The sequence below is a fragment of the Triturus cristatus genome, chromosome 3_1, assembly GCF_964204655.1.
Source record: "Triturus cristatus chromosome 3_1, aTriCri1.1, whole genome shotgun sequence".
In the NCBI taxonomy this organism is placed as follows: Eukaryota; Metazoa; Chordata; class Amphibia; order Caudata; family Salamandridae; genus Triturus; species Triturus cristatus.
In genome coordinates this window covers 995,425,784-995,446,326 of record NC_140583.1, presented here as the reverse complement: position 1 = coordinate 995,446,326, position 20,543 = coordinate 995,425,784, and the positions used below count along the sequence as shown (strand labels likewise).

The 20,543-nt window shown below is 47.7% G+C and overlaps 1 protein-coding gene across 1 annotated transcript in view; it reads left to right on the top strand.

Moving 5' to 3' along the window:
• LOC146861377 (digestive cysteine proteinase 2-like) overlaps positions 1 to 20,543 on the top strand; it is a 58,639-nt gene that overhangs the window by 9,448 nt on the left and 28,648 nt on the right. Inside the window, exons 2-3 of the mRNA XM_085645681.1 lie at positions 6,300 to 6,380; positions 6,834 to 6,926. Of these exons, the coding sequence (XP_085501807.1) occupies positions 6,300 to 6,380; positions 6,834 to 6,926 (174 nt within the window). The remainder of the gene's footprint in view (positions 1 to 6,299; positions 6,381 to 6,833; positions 6,927 to 20,543) is intronic.

Below are 20,543 nucleotides of genomic sequence, written 5' to 3'. Positions count from 1 at the left end.
ACTGAACAGCGTAGCACTGTCTCTTTAAATAGACCTTCTTTCAGGGTAGAGCCCTCTTAGTGCTTGTTGGACACATTGCACTTTTCTTTCCTCCTGTTGTCTGCGGCTCCTGTGCCCCTTCTGCCTCCACACCTTGTCTGTTGGCCATGGGCCATAAGGAAAAAAGGTCCATAACAGGCCTAGGCATGTTAGGAATTTTACTTGCCAAAGGAATAAAAGTTTATCTTAAAGCAAACTTAGATATGTAAATTTGTCATTTTTGTAAACCAGAGGCATACAGGTGGCTGACACTTTATGGTTTAATCTTGTCCTGCTAATTACCTAATCTTCGTACTTGCCCTTTACAAGACATAGTGCATGTTTTGTTTGTCCATGGTTAAGTTGCACATCCGTGCTTTGAAATGTTAAGTTATTAGTTTTGTTACCCCAATTCAGTTACGTTGGCGCCTTTGCACGTTTCTAAAATGCTTGCATAAAATTCTTATTGTAAATCTAACTTCAAATGAAACTAATACCCTACTACGTTGCTAAATGAGCATTTTATTTCTGGCGACACAGAAAAGTATCCGCAAAAACCCTGGCCATGTCAAAACGTCGGGAAAAATAATTGGAAATGCGATCTTCCAATGCTTGTTGGTCTGACATTGGCCACCAGCTGTTGGACTTTGAGGCTTGTCTGTTTTGTCCGTTTTTTTTTTTTTCGTAAAATGATGGAGCCACCGGGGCTTTTTTTTTTATTACTAAAATTGGCGAAAACCAAAGGTATTTGTTTGGTCCCACATGCACCCACTGCAGCCCTGGCACTGAAGAGAACCACTTCTGAACTGATGGGCTCTGAGAGAGGGCAGGGTACAGTCCCTTGCAGTGCATGTATCCGATGACTGAAGTGGGCTGCCACATGGTGCACGTTGCAGTGGGTGGAAGGAAAAATGTGCATGGAACGGAGTCCCCCCTGACTAAAACTTTGGGTGAGGTAGCTCTGTCTGACCCGGGTGAGAGCCAGCCATGGCTCGCTGTAATGGTTGGAAGCAGAAGACCATGGGGATGGTCTCGTCCTGGAATTTCTGCTTAAATACTTTTTTTTTATTTTTTTTAATTTTTTATATATAGACTGGTCAGTTGAGAACTGCAGGGCACCCGAATAGTAATATGCGACTTAACCATGTTACTGGAGGGGCGCATTAATATTAATAAACACACTACGCTAGGTCTGTAGTTGTACGTGCACTCCATTGTCAATTGGCTGGTTACCTGTAGCAGAGGGACTACCCAAAACCTGTACGGAGCCACTCTCCATGAGAAGAGCTAAAAAAATGGCTGACATTTAATCAGCTACACCTGATTCATTCAAAATATGAATGTACAGTTAACTTTATACTCCTCCTTATAGGAGCATGCTTCACCCTTGTGACTGAAGTGTGGATTTTGTGCTTTACTAGTAGTTTAGAACCATACTTGCTTCCTTTCAAGTGTTTAGGTATGGTTGAGACTGATTTCATTTAGCAGTATTATCCTCACCTCGGGGGGAGGGGGGAATCATAAATGCATATTTAGTCAATGCTCTTAAACAGTAACTGGTTTAACTGTCATTCACTTTTTGCTTGCTCCAATCTTTGGACGGAACAATGAGTCGAGCCACGGGCTCTCTTGTGATGAGTGACTGCACTTTGCTTAACTGTGCACTTTGCTGCCAGGGTTCTGAGCAACACTTCTCAAAGGTGTGCAACTTTGTGTTTTTGTTAATTTTTATCTAGTTTTTTAAATTATATTTGTACATTTTAAGTCTCTTCTACAGACAGGATTAGCAAAACTAATTAGGACTACACTGCCTTAGAGGTTCAACTGGAATTGTTTAATTTTGAGGTCAACCGGTCCAGCTGTCTGGTGTCAAAATATGTATTGTGGGCTCACCAAGAACATACAGGGGCTTGGAGACTAACCATTTCTTACTGTTGGTGGGTTTCCCCGTCACTCATTTGCCTGCTTGTGTCCTAGGTTTGTCCTTTCCATGGAGCTTGGCCTCTTTACCATCTCTTGACTTTCTGGCTTCTGTTTCTACTGCATGTTTGGTTTTCCCTCCCACCAACACTACTTTTCGGTTGAACACTCGCTCCATGAGTGCTTTCCAGCTGTCTCCATAAGATGGTCAGGGCCAAAGGAGTGGCTTGGGCCACTGAGCTGTTGATGTTGCACAGCCCTGATGATTCTGGTATCGCCATGCCTGCACCAGGCACGGGTCAGGAAGCCGCTGAGAACAGTCCCACCAGATCAGAGGGTCTGCAGGCCCACAGTTAAGGACTTTCCAGCTGGTAGCTAGGAGCCGCACCACGAGCACAGCGCGAACCCTGGCTGTGCTGTCGGCCGAAGCTCTCCTGCAGCTCGAATAGTGCCCCCCCCCCCCCTGTTAAGCGCAACACCGCCCACAAACTTTGCCACCAGTGACGACATGGGTAAGCTCACGGACACGCTAACTAACTTTGTCCGAGATCAGAGCTGGTCTCCTGGCATTCAACAGCAATATATCCAACTGTGGAGTTAGGGTAGCTAGCCCACCACCTTCTGGGCAGGCACCAGGTTCTCCTTCAGTCACAAACGTTTGGGAGGGCAGCCATTGACCAGTGCTGCCGCAGGGCACCATGCAGTAAGAAGTCCAAGGGCCCACGCCTGAGCCTGGGACCATCGAGTCCTCTCCCCTCTCTGCCTGGGGGGACCTCCCACGAGTTAGGCGGCGAGGTACGAGCAGAGACCGCTATCCCGCCCACAGCACCATGCGCTCCCCCTGTAGTCCCTGCCGCCAATGCCACCCCTCCACCTGCACCCCCCCTCTCCCCTGCAGATTCGCCTCCTGCACTCCCTGCCCTGCCCCGCGCCGCTAGTCACGCTGGCCCCCCTGTTGTCTGGCTGATGCTCATTAGCATGGAAGGTGCCACTGGTGGCCAAGGAAGGGATTTGGAAGAGGGAATTTATTGACCTCTTTACACTATTGATGCACGGGGCTGAAGGGGTTGAAACCAGGAAAATGAGCAGTAAAGAAAACAAGGTTTGCTTCCAAACTTGGCCTGATAAAAAATATAAATTACCCCCCCCGAACAGCCCACTTGGGGGGCCCCCGATCCCTCAACCTGTGAGCCCCTGGCCAAGGGCCCATCCCCCGTGGTCACCGCCAACCTGATACCACCACTACTAAGGGAGTATCCTAATGCGAAGAACAGACTGTCACTGGTCCAGGGGATTGTGGAGGGCTTCAGAATTCCCTATCTGGTGCCTTTGGTCAATGGGATGCAGAAAACCTCAGGTCAGCCAGGGATCATCCCGATGTAGTAGGGACTAAGATCAAGAAGGAAGTGGCCCTGGGGAGGGTGGCGGGGCCCTTCTGGCACAACACCCCCCCCCCCCCCCCCCCCCCCCTCCGAGCTTTGTTGTCAATCCCTTGGGGGTGGCCTCGAAGGAGCCAGGGGTGTTCAGGCTGATTCAGCACTTGTCCTGCCCGGAGGGGGATTCAGTGAACCACTGGCTTGGAGGGTTCATGCTCTGTTTCGTACTGTTCGCTTGACATGGCAGTGGACATGGTCAGGAGTGGGGGCAGGGGAGCATGGTTAGCTAAGGCTGATACTGAGTCCGCTTTCTGCATTCTCCCGGTCCACCCTGAGAGCCAGCACCTCCTTGGGTTTAAGTGGCTAGGTGAATTCTTCTACGACAGGTGCATGCCGATGGGGTGTACGGTCTTGTGCGCCTGCCTTGAAGCCTTCAGCTCATTCCTACAGTGGGCCCCCTTAGCAAGGTTCAGCGTTGAGGGGTTGTTCCACTACCTGGATGATTTTTTTTATTCTTTCGGAGTGCGGGAACACAGGAGTGCAGCAGGGGGCTTCAATGTTTCCAGGACCTAGCCAGACACGTAGGGGTGCTGTTAGCACCTGGTAAGACGGGAGGGTCCTGCGCAGGTTCTCACCTTCTTGGGCATCGAGCTTGACAATGATGGGCGTGTCTAGGCTCCCTGCAGAGAAGGTCCAGGTTTTGCGGCAGGACCTCCAGTCACTGCTGGGGCAAGACAAGGCTCCCCTGGGTGTCATCCAAAGCCTCTTGGGCAAATTAAACTTTGCAGCTAGTCATCCCAGTGGGGAGGGTGTTCGCCAGGAGATTAGCCAGGGCCAGAGCCAACGTGTCTAGAAAACACCACCTGGCCAAGTTGGGGGCAGGCCTGAAGAAGGACTTCGTCATGTGGGGGAGTTCCTGTTGCACGTCAATGGGACGGTTATCTGGAGGGCCCCCTGGGTTGACAGTCCCGAGCTCAGCTTGCTCACAGACGCCTTTGGGAGGGAGGGCTTTGGGGCAATCCTGGGCAAGGAATGGTGCGCACAGGAATGGCCCAACGCATGGCGCAAGCACGGCATCTCTTCCAAAATCACTGTTCTGGAACTCTTCCCTATCGTCATATCCCTCCACTTGTGGCCTTCTGATCTTGTCTGATCAGAAGGTCCTTTTCTGGTTAGACAATATAGCGGTCGTGCAGGCCATCAATGGGCAGACCGCCCAGTGCCCGCTGGTGCTCTGCCTGCTCCAGGAGCTCGCCAGAGGGAGCCTGTGCTGCAACTTCGGGTGTAGGGCTCGACACTGAGGGGGTTAAAGAATGTTGCGGCTGTCTCTCTCTCTCTCTCTCTCTCTCATTTTCAGGCGGCTCTGATTCTGGGATGCCTGGCCACAGTTGAGTGGAAATGAAGAATCATGTTTCTTCAGGGTCACGTGTGTGGGTCATTGGGCACTCTGACATCTCCCGGTTAGCCCGTTGGGTATTGATCAATAACTGGATGCGGCGCGTCTTGCAGACAAATTTTGGGTTTCCACGGATGAGATGGTGCAGCCTCATGAACAGACTGGAGTACTCACTAGCTATGTTGGGTGCCCCGCCCATAATTTTTGGTGATCACCTGGGGGCAATGACTTGACTGCATTGGGGAGGACCCTGCTCCTGCATGCCATGAAGACTGACCTGGGGGAACTGAGCAAATGCCCAGGTCAGTGCAAGCTCTGGTGGTCATTTTGCCGCAGAGGGTGTGGCAGGGTGTTAAGTCTGGCGAGGCAGTTGAGCGGTCCAGGAAACTGGTGAACAGCTCCATGCGCAAGTTCACTCAACAGAGGGGCCTGGGATTTATCAGACACTAAATGATTCAGGAAAGGGTCAAAGGATACTCCGAGTCTGACGGGGTACACCTTACTCCGGTGGGGATGGACCTGTTCGTGCTAGACTTGGAGGAGGCACTAGCACACAAAGGTTGCAGGTAATGGACTAGAGCAGTTGGTGGGGGGCCTCGGCGGCGACGGTTGGCCACCTCCTGGGCTGTGGTGGAGTTACAGGGTGATCTGGAAGTATATGGGTACAGAACTGTACTGCTGCGCAGCACACGGTGCCAGAGCCGAACCCCAGGAGCCTCGCGGGAGGTTCACGGATTCTATGTCGGTGCCCATAGCCCTTTGGGCGGTTGTGGGCCTGAGCAACTGGGGGCTTGCCTAGTTACGCTCCACCCAGAAGGGCGTGAGTATAATGGACCTAGAGTGGTCAGGTGATCCAGGAAGGGATCACCAAAAGGTGCAGTACTAAGTGGTTTGCCACGGTGCTGCTAGGCTCATCGGGCGGGCAGGCGGCGAATGCTGCCTGTCCTTGGATCACCCGTAAGCTAACCCACCAGATTACACAACGTTGTATGTAAAAAAAATAAAAAAAAAAATAAAAAAACCTGCAGCAGTTGTTTCCAAGTATGTGTGGTGTTTCATTTGCAGGCTATTTTGCTGGGGGGGGGCGTCATGTCATGATGATGCTATGTGCTCTCCTCCCACATCCTCAGCCAGCCTCCTCCGGCACTCCCTCCCACACCCTCCGCCTGCTGCCTCTTCCTCTCCAGGGACAGCAGCCTTCCCCTAAACATCCCCAGTCGCCCCACAATCTCAACCAGCCTCTCCCTTCCCAGGGACACCTACCCTGGCACCCAAGGTGCTGGAGGTGGGGGTGCTGCGCCTACCATGGCACCCAAGGTGCTGCGCCTACCCTGGCCCCCAAGGTGCTGGAGGTGGTCACCATCTATACATTCAATCTTGCATTTTAAGATCATTTTTTCATATTTTTTACCATTCTCATTTGGCCCATATTCACACATCCGCTTTTATTTACATAATACACTACCCTCTATAGGTCTCATTACTAAAAATGCGAGCTATTAGTGTTGCATTATTTGCTACGCCCAAAACAAACTTACTAATGCAAGACCTATTGCAAATGCTTGTTTTAAATGTCTGCTCTTCTGCAGGTGCTGAGGATTGGACTTCACGTGCTGAGGATTCGACGACTTGGGAGCTGCCGGACTTTGGTGACTTGTATCATGTGTCAGGTAAGGGGTCTAGAGCAGGCGAACACACTTGAAGGGCTGGAATCACCCCAGGGTACGTTTTCAGGCCCCTCACAGCCAGTCACACATGGGCTCATGCTGCTTGAATTTGTCCCAGTCACTTTGGCTTGGTAGGCCGTCCTTTTTGAGACTCCTGCTCTAAAAATACAGGCCAGTTCCTCTGTCCCCTCTTTCTTTAATGAAGGGGCGGGGAGGATGAGGTTGTTATCTAGCTTACCTGTGAAGGGGAGGTGATGGCCAGGTCTAGATGCAGTGGGTGTCACTGGTTCTGAGGGGAGGAGGGCGCGGCTCTAGCATCTCTGAAGGCAAGATGAGGCATATGGGGTAGGCATCTGGTGAAGGTTGGATAGATGGCTCCCTCTCGTGGGAAGAGGCGGGGGAGCTCCTGGAACGCCAGGGCAGCTATTGTCTCAATGCACATCTCTTTCCACACAGGGATTCTCTACCTGCCTTATGCTGAGATTGTGGAGCCATTTGAGGCGTGGTACAACCTCTCTGGCCGGGAGAGCCGCATCCAGTACTATGATGGTAAGCTTCCACATTTAATCTTCGCACGCTGCGTTCATTAACTTGTACCTCATCATAGATGAGGCCAGCCTTGAGGCACATGACTGGTGTCCATTTACACTTTTCAGCTTCAACACGGTTTTGCTCCCCCCTCCGTTGGGCTCTTTTTCGCATTCCCTTGTTTTTTAGCCTCACCACGCCTGCTGGAGGCCCTGCCGGTTACTTCTGCGCCTGCCTTGCTTACAGCCTTTCCATCTGGTTTTCCTCATGACTTTTTCCCATACCTTGTGCCACCTAGAAAATGTCTAGACTCTTGTAGGTAATATATATTCTTTGTCACTTTTCTGGTCTCCTGTTCTAGAAGGTAAAGCAGCGAGAAATTCGTCCTTTTCAGTGGCGCAAAGTACTCTGGGTATGTCCTGGAATGGCACATAGCACTCGAGAGAACACTCCCGAGTGATTTGTGTTGCTGAAAGGCCCTTTCATCAGTCCTCCTCGTCTCGGCTCATTGTTGCTGGTTGACCCCTTAGCCTGTCACCTGAGGCTCCGGCAGCGACCCAAGTTGGCGTAGATCGACATTTTGCTGGCCCTTGGCAGCTGCAAGGAAGTCCAGGCTTATTTTCATAGCCTCCACTGACTGATATTTCAAGTGCCTGGCAAACTGGTTAAGCTGTCATGGAGCACTGGCCCCTCCATCAGTTGGCTTTTAAAGCCAATAAGCTGCCCTCACCACTAGTGCTGCTAGTCGGGGTCCTGAGTGCAAGGCTCTGCACTTGACTCCACTGAATCTCACCTACCCCCCCCCCCCCCCTCCACCCTCTTAACCCTGCTTTTTGAGCTCACACTTTCTGCTCCAAGCTAGGCTGCAGGTTCTTGCCCTCCCCCTCCAAAGCCTGCTTTGATGCATGCGTAACCCAACATCTGCGCCTGGCACTCACAGGGTCTCCTTTAATCAAAATTGGTCCATTACATTAGGTCTTCGGTTGGGTGAGTTCTCGTTAACCAGCTTTGATCCCATCCCAAGGCTCTCCAACATGCTTCCAAGCGTGGAGTGTTGTGAAGGGCTCCACTTAAGTCTCCAGAGCCACATCCGTCACGTCACCTTCATCCGCTCCAGTCACTCTGGTCTGTTTCGTGCCTCCAGCCATTGTCGAAAGGCTGGAGGCACGAATTTCAATATTTAACCCACAACGATTGGGCAACATAGGCCTGGTGCTTGGGTGCAAGGCAGTGGTCGAAGTGTTGGAGGGGGGCGGGGGAGGGAAAGGGAAGAGAAAGTAGGGGAACTGTGGATGGAGACTCAGAGGGTGAGAATAACCAGAGATTGGATCAGTGGTTGGAATCTGGTGTGGCCAGGAGGTGCAAAACATCATTTTTTATTTGTTAGGCATTTCACTGGCCAGTTACAGATTGTGTTATTTAATTCAACCAATAGATACACATGATTATTTAAGGTTCTAATATGAGTTGATGACATTAAAATAGTCACAAAGTGGGGCATGTTTCCAATCCCCGAATGTCCCAAATACGCTTAAATTGAGCCATTTGTCTCCGATCCATGGAGTTTATCAGCACTTCTCCCTTTTTCTACAAGAGCAGTTTAAACATGACTGGCAAATATCCTAGTTTGCAAATGTTTTCTATATAATTATTGCTCTGCCATATTTGCCACATTACATCTGCTGCATAATCTGACAATTTTAACTGATTGTCGCCCAAACGGATCAAAAGTTACTAAAAATGTGACTTGTGCTGCTGTGAAGTGCACGGCCCTTTGAAAAGGTTGACTGACCTTTTTCACTGCAGCATTAGTATGTTACACTGATACTAAGGCAAAATATTTCCAGAGGCTGTTGGCATGTGTAAAAATGTCAATTTAAAGTAGCAAAAAAACCTATTGCATTACGCTGCAGCTTTTTTTTTTTCTTTGCTGCATAATTTGGTTAATACTGTAGCATAATTTTGTTCTCCTTTGCTACATAATTCCAGTGGCCCCAAAGCAGGCGGCATATATTGAAAGTGCTTGTGCACGAAGCGGAGAGACTGAAGTTTGTATACTTAATTTGGTGTGCATGCAAATCCTGCATTGCCGATCCCTAGTGAGTTGCAGCTACTACTACTGAAACTAGGCCAATGGAGGTACCAATGGGTGAGGTGGACTGGCCTCAAGGGCAGGTCCTGCTTTAGCACTGGTGGTGCCCTGTGCAACAATGTTTGTTGGCGCCCCAATGACCACCTCCGCCATGGAGTCCCTCCTACTACCCTTTAACAGTTCCCCTCAAGCCTTAATAACCTCTCAGACGCATTTAATTTGATTTACAGTTTCACTCATACCAGTGTAGTGTCAGCACTTTACATCGGGGGTTCTCTAATAATCAGAATTTATTTATATCCAAATGAACACCTTTTGCAACATTAGGGTAATCAAAACGGGGGAGGGGGGAGGAATGCTCCAATTTATACCTTGCAGCTCTTCGATTGCAGCAATAGCTCACTGTTATGTTAGGATTTGAACTTATAAACTACAAATAACAAAAGGATCTCTGCCGAAAGCAGCAACCCACAAACCTATTTACATTATGTGCACTTTGTGATCTGCATGGTACATGTTCTTTGCAGCAGGCATATTAACCCTCTGCGCTACCTTTCCAGGAGTCAAAACTTCCACTAGACACTTCTTTCTAGGAAGAACATTAATCATTTAAGTTATGACATTTTAATTGTTGCTGGAGGTGGCAAGCGCTTTTAAAACCATAATATGCTTGCGAACAGGACGCCCCCCACCCAAAGTGAGCGCCCGGTGTGGTCGCACCACCCTAAAGCTGGCCCTTCTCAAGGGACCGGTGACAGTCACTGTTCTAGGGTGTGCTGCTTCATAGGCCTGCCTGCAAGACTGGAGAAACTTCAATATAGATTGTGGTGGACAGGCCTCAAGGTTAACCCACACTTGCCACTGCTAGGGTCCACCTGCATGTGCTAAGACACAGGGCTTCTAAGGTCTTGCGGGCCTTCTAAGGTCTAGTACAAATGTGCTCCGTCAGAGGACTGGTTATTAAGGCTGAACCTGGTTCCCCATTTCCAAACTCTGCAGCTCTGGCCATAGTGTCACATCCTCCTCCCCCACTGAACATCATACTGCCCCACTGAGCAACTCGCTGCCTTCAGCTACAACCCAATTGTGCCCTGCTATAAACACCTGGATGCGACTCCATTCCAATTACGCACTAGACTAGCAATATGCTGCCTTAAATTAATTTCCTCCTGGAAAAAGCAAACACTCATAGGGATTGCAAGATTAATAAAGCATGTGAAATGTAAGCAGGAACAACATGGTTACCTTAACACTTTTACACTCACTATTCAGAAATCAGTGAGTGCTTTTGCCTGGTAAAGTTAAGGCCATGACTACAGGGCCCAGAAGGGACCGTTTTCAATATCCATTGCTTATATCCTTTCAAAACGTAAGCAGTATGGTATAAAGACCACATCTGTGAACACAGAGCTGGCGTACGCATTGCGTTCAATCCACCCATCAATCTGGCATGGCAGTGCCTCCAGGATTGGTGCACGTCCCCACACAGGGTGGGGAGTAACAATGATGTTCAGAGATCAGACTGAACAAGTAGCGCTTCACTGGTGAGCTCTGAAGTGGCGCTAATGTGTTTTGGGTGTGAATAAAATCAATCTGGCCCCTTTGCGACCACTTGATTCATTCAATTATGATTCATTTATTTTCTCCTTTTATTCCAGGAGATGCACTTCGGAATAGAAAATGTCAGACTACTTTTTCAGCAAGTGTTTTTCTTTGGATCAATTTCACAGGGGAACAATTAAACAAAAGGGGTGGGAACCGTGTCTCCTAGTCACTGTTAGTGAGGAGGAGGAACTAGACCAATAGAGAAAAAGCGAAGAAAGAGGGGCAGCTCCTAGCGGTAGAGCAGAAGGACACTGTCCTGGTCGTCTCTGGGCAAGAAGGAAAAGACCGTCCCTGTCCCTCTGTCCTCCCAGGACGGCCACGAACACGGAGCATTGGCTGTAGGCCTTGGCTCTTTCTGCTGCCCTGGGACCCTTGCTTAAAATTAGTATGGGAACGGAATCTATAGAATTAAAGAAGGGGTACACTGTGCACTGACGATCCCTTGCACTCCGACCACTAGTTTAAGGACATGTTGCCATCTTCTATAAAGCATTGGCAAAGTCGGTGGCTCTGGCTTTAATGTGCCAACGCATGTAAATCCAAGCATTCACAAATGTTTATCACATTAATGCTTTGCCAGTACTGGTAAATAAAGGAGGGTGGGGGGTGATTACCTTCTGTATCGGAGATTAAAATAAAATGTGATTTAACTTTATATTTTAAAATAGCCCCTCGGGTATTCCAATGGAAGCAATTTCTCGCAAGCAGAATGATGCATCATATAGTTAGTATTATGATGAGAGAAAGTCTTACTTCTCTGCTAGGAGCCAGAAGCTCTTCTGGTATTTGTTTAAAGAATAGTTCTATTTTCCTGCAGACCTGCCTGAGCTAACCAGGACTGGCATATCCAGTAGTTTCGCATTTTACGTGTAAGCACAAGCCGAATATAGCTTGTTGCTTCTAACTCGCTTGCATCTGTAGTGCTTTTACTTCCCAGGGTAGTTGGTATTCTTTCTAGACCACGCCTCTGTCGTAAATCATGTTTGGATGTTTATATTGCATAAAATACAGTGGTTTAACATTGCACGGTGCCCAGAACTAAGCCAAATAAATTATGGTTCCTCGTGAAATGCGAATTTCGTCATGACGCCTGAAGAGCTGAACTTTAACATTGTTTGGGCTAATTGCTTCAAGCAGCAGGAAGGCTTGGATTGAGAGGGTTTTCTTAATCCTGTGCCAAGGGAAGCAAATTACGCATCACATTTGGTCAGTATTCATACATTTTTAGGTAGAAACATCTTGTGACATCAGCAAATTGTATAGTGAATGCATAACTGTGCTAGATGGTAACACTAGAATCTCATGAATCATCTGGATTTCACCTTTTGGTATAGTTTATTTCTGAAACTTAAACCAATAAGTGCCCTGTAGTATAATGAAAGTAGGCCAATCCAAGTAGTTTACCATGTAGGTTTATGGAGTGGCAAGTTGCACAGGAAAGAGCCCTTAAGTCAGTCCTTAAATCAGAGAAAGCAAGAGTCTCACCAGGAGCAGCCTCCCTGCTGCTCGGCCCATCCACCAACTGACTAGGCACTCCAACATCCCACATACCAACATTCTCTCAGTCTTTCTGGTTGAGCAGAAAGATACCACATAGTTCCTTCCTTTCCATTGTAAAGGAGGGAGATATCAAAAGCAAGAAAATACACTTCAACAAGGCATGGAAATAAAAGGTGGAAAAGTAGGCAACGCAAACAGGAAAAGAAAATGCAAACGACTCTTGCATCAACACCCTTTCTCACACAAACTACCCACACACACACCCTCACAAACCAAAACAACCAAAGTACAAACATCATGCAAGCTGGCCAGGCAAACACAAGAATATACAAGGGCATAAGCAACGTGAAGGAGAGAACAAAACACAAGCAAGATAACATTGAAAGGATGGAAGACAGCTGTAGGTAGAACAATCAAAAGGATAATTGCCATTCACTCATGCAAAAGCATGAGGGGACAAATCCCCAGAAAGGCAGCAAATCCTAGGTGTGGCAAAGTGCCACACTGTCTATTGCAACATACAGGAATGCAGAACTGGATGTAGCAGAAAGTACCACGCGGGATAATGCAATAAAGAGCAAGGTATGGTGGCGATTACCACAGTACTTTGCAATGTGTGAACAGCAGAAATAGGTGTGGTGGAAAATACCACACAGTACAATGCAATATTTACAAACATCAGAACCCGCTGGGGGGGAGGGGAACCACACAGTACAATGCAATACAGAACTGTTTGGTGTAAAATACCACATGGTACAATGCAATACAGGAAACCTAAAACTAGGTGTGGTGGGAAATACCACAGTACAACGCAAGGTGTGCATAAAATACTACAGTAAAGTGCAAGGTATGGCGTAAAATACCACGCAGTACAGTGTAATGTAGGAATAGCAAAGTAGGAGTGGTAGGAAATTGCACCCAGTACAGTGCAAAACGCAGAAACCTTAGAAGTAGGTGTGATGTAAAATACCACACGTTAAAAATGCACCCAACAAAAGCTGGGGTGTAAGGTGTAGCAATTGGCCACACGGCCGAACATACAAGAACAGAGCATACGTCTTTTGTACTTCTGCAAAACCGGTGAAGAGGTTCCTTAGCAAACAAACGTGAGCCGTAAGGGCAGCAGCAAGTACACATGAATATAAATTGCCCAGAATAAGTCCTTGTAGGGGTAACGTAATGGTCTAAAACGCATTGAGGAGAAAAGGAAAGCAAGTCAAACCAGGAATTCTTGAACAAAGTAAATAGGTTGCCCACAAAAGTTATGTAGATTGCAGGATGACGGAGTTAACTCCAAATAATGCAGTAGGCAAAGTTAATGTACTAGGTGGCAGTGGAGAAATGAAAGTCCAGTACTTGGACTGCACCAAATGTAATACAGTTGAATAAATTGCAGGAGTTTAAAGTGCAAGGTTCCATCAACCACACCCAAAGCAATACTGGACTCCCAGAGGAAAACCGCAGATTCTTGTGATGCTCAAAATTCCCAGAAGAGAAGACTTGACTCAAAGATCAATGTAGAAGGGGCAGCAGGTTTACAAAGGGAAACTGTACCTGCAGAGAAATACAATGATCTGCTATGGCGCTGCAATATTTTTGAAGCAAATCCACGTGTGGTAGAAAACCCTGAAGGCGTGACAGGGAAACCGCGCGGGAGACTTCTTCATGAGAACTTTATTGAAAAAGCAATGACATCGTGGTTGGCACAGTGCGAGGTATGTTGGAGATTGCAGATGACCTGAAGAAACACGCCAAGCTCAAAATGGCGGCACCCACTGGTGACACTGTGCCGGATGGCTCCTGGCGTCGCTGTGCACCAAACACGCTGAGCAACAAGAAGCAAGCCGCAGATGTCAGTGAAGCAAAGTAAGTCACCATGCAGCAGGAAGGTAAGGTTGCGCCAGCTCTGTGTGCGATGCATTTTAAATGTGTGGTAGCTGTTCAACTGCCACTCGGAGGCACGCACACAAATGCGCAAATTGGAAAAGTAATAAAGTACTTGCAGCCTAAGTTCTAAATACCAGCATCCATTTGTCTCCAGCAAACAAAGGCATGATTATCTGCGTGTGCTGCTTACTTTGACTCAAGGGTAATAAGTCGAAGCGGCAAAGCAGGTCCGGTGGGACTCAGTACAGCAGTGGCGAGTCACGTTGGCACAAAGGTACTCATAGGCTGAAGGCGGGCAACAAGATGGTCCTTTAGTAAAGAAGTGCTTGGTAGTGGCACTTCTGCAGGGCAGGAAGCATTAAAATGTAGTGGCAGCAGGAACTGGCAGGTAGGAGCTGTAACTGGCACGTTTGGGTTGTGGGCAACTGATGGAAGGTCACTGGTGGGGCTCAGAGGCGCCAGTTAACTTTGTGCTCCGCATTAGTTTCAAAGAAAGTTCTTTAGCTTGCTCGTGGGTTGCTGGTTTCATCAGCCTCTTCAAGTTTAGGAATGGCTTGATGATTGAACTATCAGAAGTTCTCTTCCAGACCGTAGTCACCCCACTCCTGGTACCAAAATGTAGTATGAGTAGTCCAATCCAAGTTGTTTTCATGTAGGTTTGAGTGGCAAGCTGCATAGGAAAGAGCTCTTAAGTCTGAGTCCTTACCTCCGAGCAAGAGCCCCACCAGGAGCAGCCTCCCTGCTGCTCGGCCCATCCACCAACTGACTAGGCACTCCAACATCCCATATACCAACATTCTCTCACACAGTTATTCTGGCTGAGCAGCAGGATACCACGTGCCCATTGTTACATGCAGTGTCAAGATACCAAATCGCTATGTCCAGATAACTACTGCCCAAAACATTTTTAAACTGGTCATCTGGTCAATTTCCATCTCGGGGTTCTGGTGACCTCTACAAACTACTCTGCCTTTGGCCTCTTGGTGTAACAAGTTACTAGACCTCTTGATGGCCATATTGGGCATATTACATGGTAAACCATTGTGTATAATTTAAAAATATCTAAGTTTTGACATTGAAGTAGTAACTTAATGACCCTAATCACTAATTAAAGTTTTTGCATTTAAAAGTTTGCGATTAGTGCATATTAACATTTTTTTTTAATAACTCATGAACCCTAATCTCTTTACTACACTTGTATCAAATCTTAGTGTGAATGCTTTTCGTTCTTTAAAAAAAAGTTAAGCATATTCCTACATAGACTTTTAACGTGCTAATTTATTCAGCTACAAAGAATATCATTTTATTTCTGTTAACTTGTGTTAATCATTTTAACTAACTTTTAACTTGTATTAAATTTATCTGTAGTTTACTATTGCAGAACAATAAAGGCATACTTTGTGTGCATATGTTGATTTTAGTCACTTAACAAAAAAAAACTTGCCTGCAAAGAAAAAAACGAACTTACTTGCGATGCCAAGGCTTACTAAGTGACTTCTTATATAATCGCCCCCGTAGCAGAGCCAGTGAAGTAAAGGTAGCCTTTCATAGCATTGACTTTGCTGCGGCTTGGCTATAGGCCATTGGCTGAAGAGAAGTTCATGCCCTCTTGAAGGGTGCCTTGTGCCCTAGAGTGAAACGGCTTGTACCATTGGTGAAATTAAGTGCCCGTTTCCAGGATCACGGGAGCCATTGGTCGTGGGTTGCTAGAGGGACTCATGTCATGGGTGGAGATGTTCAAGTGTCCTGTAAGAAGAGGGCCCATGCCAAGGGTAAAAAAGCAAAGCCAGATGCCATTCCTGCAATGAGTCCAGGGATCCAAGCAGCAGGCCCCCTTCACTTGACAGAGGCTCCACTAAACAGTGCTGGAATCTTAGACATGGTGGTCCCTGATGGGGCTAATCACCCAAGAGCACCTTCAGCCGTGCATGACACTACAGGAGTGAGTGACGGGCATCAGTACATGACAGGTACCTGCACTCTCGCCACCCAGATTCGCATCATCTGGTCTGTGACTGGCTCTGCTGGGGCTGCCCAAGAGCAATTTTCTCCTGGCTGCTGCATCATCTGCTAAGCAGAGTGCAATGTGTATAGAAGATGAGGGTGATGGGACTCCTCAGATGACTGCGGTCATTCTTGGTTAATGGCGTACAGTGCCAATGGCAACTAGGAAGGTTGTACTGCATTTTAGGCAGCCTCTTTACCCTGCAGGGTTAAAGTACTGGATAGGGGAGCCTGCCAATCACCGATCAGGCTGTGATCACAAAGATTGGTAATCAAAATGTGTTCCATAAAGGAACCCAGTGAACTAGCTAAGGGATCTATTCAGTCAAGAACCCATAAAGTCGCATTGGAAAGAGCAGTAATATGAACGATTATCTCATACTGAGTAGTTCTGGAAAACTCCGCCAAGTTTCCCACAATTGCAGTAGCAACTGCATATAGAATAGCGCTCTGTGCAGTAGCATCAGTCCCAAATTATTAAAGGCAATCTCCTCGAACATCTAAACTCTCCGTGAAGAGTCTCTGGCAGAGGAAAGCCAGTGACAGGACCATTGGTTGGGTAAAGGGAATGTAGAGGTGTCTAACTAGGAACATTCTTTCTTTTTTGAAATGCCAATAATAAGAATTGAACTACTAGCCAGTAAACATTCATTTCATAATCAAGATTGTCCCACATATACATTGCAGTTGGTACTGCAAGCGTACCCATCCCACCCATAGCCACACCAAATGAGCAATGTTCACCACTCAGCAAATCCGATCCTTGGAGAACCAATGACAGTCGCTATCCAGGACAGCTCCTCCCATGTAGTGCATTATTTGTTGGTCGTTCTGTTTTCAACCTAGCAGCTCTGTCCCACCCGCACTACCCAATAGCCCCCATGTCAGGTGGCATATTCTCATCTGCCCCTTGTCTTTCCCTGGCCCTTGTGATAAAGGGTTCCCAGATGTCGCTGGCCTTAGCGGCAGCAGGCATTAACTCCCAGAAAGTCGACAATTGGGAATGCCCATACATGACATCCCTGATCCATTATTTAATTGAAGGCACCCTCCTCCCCCAGTGTACTGCAGTTTGGCGTTTGGCAAAAAGGAGAAGCAGTGTGTGCAATTTGCGAACCTTAACTGTTGTCTTTTACATAGCTCAACAGACCCAGTGAAGGAGTGGGATCAACAGGTATGCAGATTAGCTGGTGAATTATAAAAATTGTGGCTCAACTACTTTAGCTGTGGGCAGTTCCATGCCATGTGTAAAGGTTGCCGGGGTGAAACTACACCTCCAACAGCCGTCGTCCTGCAGTCCCATACGTTGTAAACTAACAGGTGTCCTGAAAATCGTGAAGGAACTTGAAATGTATTAGTCTAAGTTTATAGTTGGAGGGGAGGGGGGGAATAAGTCGGTGAGTTGGCGACTGCAGTACAGCCACTGGTCCTCTGTCAACAGAATGGAGAGTTCGTCATTCCACGCTTGGAATGTCCATGGCTGTGTCAGGGGAGCCGAGGTTTGCATGTGTGCATAAAGCCGTCTAATAAGTAAAAGGCGTAGCGACCTTTAACAACTTCTCCAATGCAGACATGGTGGGCAGGGGATTCGGGAAGGTCTCATGTAGAGTACAGCAGGTGGCTCTCAGCTTGTGTTAAAGGAAAAGGTCAGCAAAAGGTACTGTTTGACCTTCTGCGACTGGAGGTGGTTGAAATGTGTCCCCGGTGTATAGGTCTGCAAAGGTACTCAAGTTTCATCTTTGTCGCTGCAGACTTACTAATAACTTCACCTATGATGGAAGGCATTGGGTTGTGTGCCAATGGTATGGCAGGGGCATACAGTATAGGGGCACCAAATTTCTTCTACAGCTCATTCCACGCCCACCTCCGTGTCGCCACAGTGTCAATGCCATCCATGGGATGTCTGTAAGGTTGATAAAGGGCCACTGGGAGTGGGACTGGAGCGGCCGCATTTGCCTCCACTGCTACATGGGGTTGAAAAGGTGTTGGGTGGACCCAATGGTGGAGAAACTGAGCTTGAGCACACCAGACATAGTGGCATGTCCAGGGCCCACAAACCGCCCTGACAAAGTGGGAGTGTCCACAAATCCCAGGACACCCGGACCTTCCTGCCCACACCAGTGAGCCAAACAGATTTGAGGGTCTTAAAGAAGGTATTTGTAAGGGAATCTGGATATTTACGAATGGAGAAATTTCGGCAGTACTGCCATTTTAGCTAGTGCAATTTTCCCAGCTAAAGAAAGTGTGAGGTTTGCCCATGCTGTGACCTTCTCCGTTAGCCAAATAGCTTGCAGATTTCTGCTAAGCCATATGCCCAGATATTTTAGTGGCTCATCCACCCACTTTAGGGGGTATTCACAGATGACGGGGTGGTAGAATCCGTCGATGGGAAGATTACGGATTTGGCCCAGTTGATGGATATACCAGATAGGCCTCCAAATTTTATGCACTCTCGGAGGAGTGGTTCTAAGTTGCTGGGTCACATAGCGTAACGTTCTTGGCATATGATATGAGAAGGCTTCTGGTGCTGAAGCCAATACCTCTGGCTGTGTGGTACTGCTGTATACACACCGCCAGCAGTGCTATCGTGAAGCAGCGGGCAGCCCTGCCTCGTACCCCATGAAATAGAAGGGTGCTGACAGACCATTCATTCGGATCCGAGCTGTCTGTCTTGTGTAGAGGAGGCGGATTAAGTTTTATAAATAATGGGCTAAACCCCATATGATCAAGAATGGCAAACCGATACAGCCACTCTTGTGTATTGAATGCTTTGTAACGTCTCAAAACCGCTGACGCTCTTACGTTTGGAGATGATGTAAAACCGAGAACTAAGACCTGAGAGAGAGGTGGACCTCCCTGGGATGAAACCGGATTGGTCCGGATGGGCAATTGGAGGTAGTAGAGCTGTAGCCGTTTAGAGATCAGCTTCACCAACATTTTTACATCTACATTTATTAAGGATAGCAGTCTATTGGAGTCCATTTCATTATCCAGCTTCCCAGGTTTTAGCACTTATGATTATTGCTCCTCTAATGGTTGGTGGTAAAATGCCAGAGGCCTGTGCCTCTTCATATAGCGCAATAAGGTGCAGTGCGAGTTCTTCAGCATACATTTTGTAAAAGGCAGTAGTTGGGCCATCCGACCCTGGGGCTTTGTCTAGTGGCGGGCTTTTAATGACCTTGGAGACTTCCTCTGCTGTAAATGGGAAGTCCATGTAATCCTATATCTCTGACTAAACCAGAGCAGTTCTAACCGGAGCAGTTCTAACCAGTCTAGAAATGGCAGGAGTCCTTCCAGGCTGGACTCTTGAGTCGTGGTGTATAGGTTTGAGTAGAAAGTGAAGACTTCACCTAATATGCCTGTTTGGCCTCTAATGACCGTTCGATTCTCGCAGATCAATTCAGGGATGTAGGCTGAGGAGCGGGGGCACAGATCACTGCTGCCAAAGTCCTTCCTGGCCTGTCTCCCTCCCCGTATCTCCACGCCTCTGCACATTCCCCAAGAACTTGACCTCCTACAGCAGCTTTTCTTTTAAAAGAGCCAACGTCTGGGGATAATCAGAGGAGTAATACTGTTTCCAGACTTCTGATTTGAGCCTCTAGAGGAGCAAGCCCCGGATTGCCTTTAGCACCCCAGCCTGGCAGACCATACATTGACCCCGAATCACCACCTTGAATGCCTCCCAGAGAGGCTTCCGTATCCACCGAACTAGAGTTTAGGGTGAAATAGTCAGTAATGTCATTCCTTATTCCTTCCTTGAATGCCTCGTACAAGAGTGGTGGAAGCCGCCATGAGAAGAGACGTGGGGGTGTTGGAGTGTTAATTGCAGACAGCAGGGGGTGTGATCTGATAGACCTAGCGAGGTGCAAGACCTCCTTGGTCCAAGTGGCAACATCACGCGACAGTCTATCCTAGACCATGCTCCATGATGGTCTGATATACAGGTGCCCGCGTAGGATATCTACACCTCAATGTCAAAGCCATATTTTCAGATGGGAACCGTGTAAAGTGGCACTGGCTGACTGGTGTAATGTGCGGGGAAGTCTTTCCTAGCCATTTCATAGTCTAAGATGGCATTAAAGTCCCCACCCCAGATGATGGTGTCAAAACGAGTCACCTTAACCCTGGCCCAGATGTCTTGAAAGAAGCTAGGAGAGTCCACATTGGGACCATATATAACTACCAGGATGCCACTTAAATTGCCCAGAATGACGATGAACCTACCCTCTGGGTCAAAGTAAGTTTACCAGGAGTAAATTGAAGAGTATACTGAGCCCCAACAATTATGTTTCAGCCTGGGGTATGGTACAGCATTAAGTTGAGTCTCTTGTAACAGACGTCTATGTTGTGCCACAACAAATAGGCATGCACTATCCTTGATTTCCTACCGTCATTCAACCTCCAAATGTTCCACGTTAAGTTCAAGCTGGTAGCTCGGTGAACGACTGTTTGGTATAGTGAGACAAGGGTGATCTAACATACTCCTGTAGCACCAGGTGCAAACAATCGATCCAAATGGTGTCCTACTGGCTTAAAAACATTACAACACA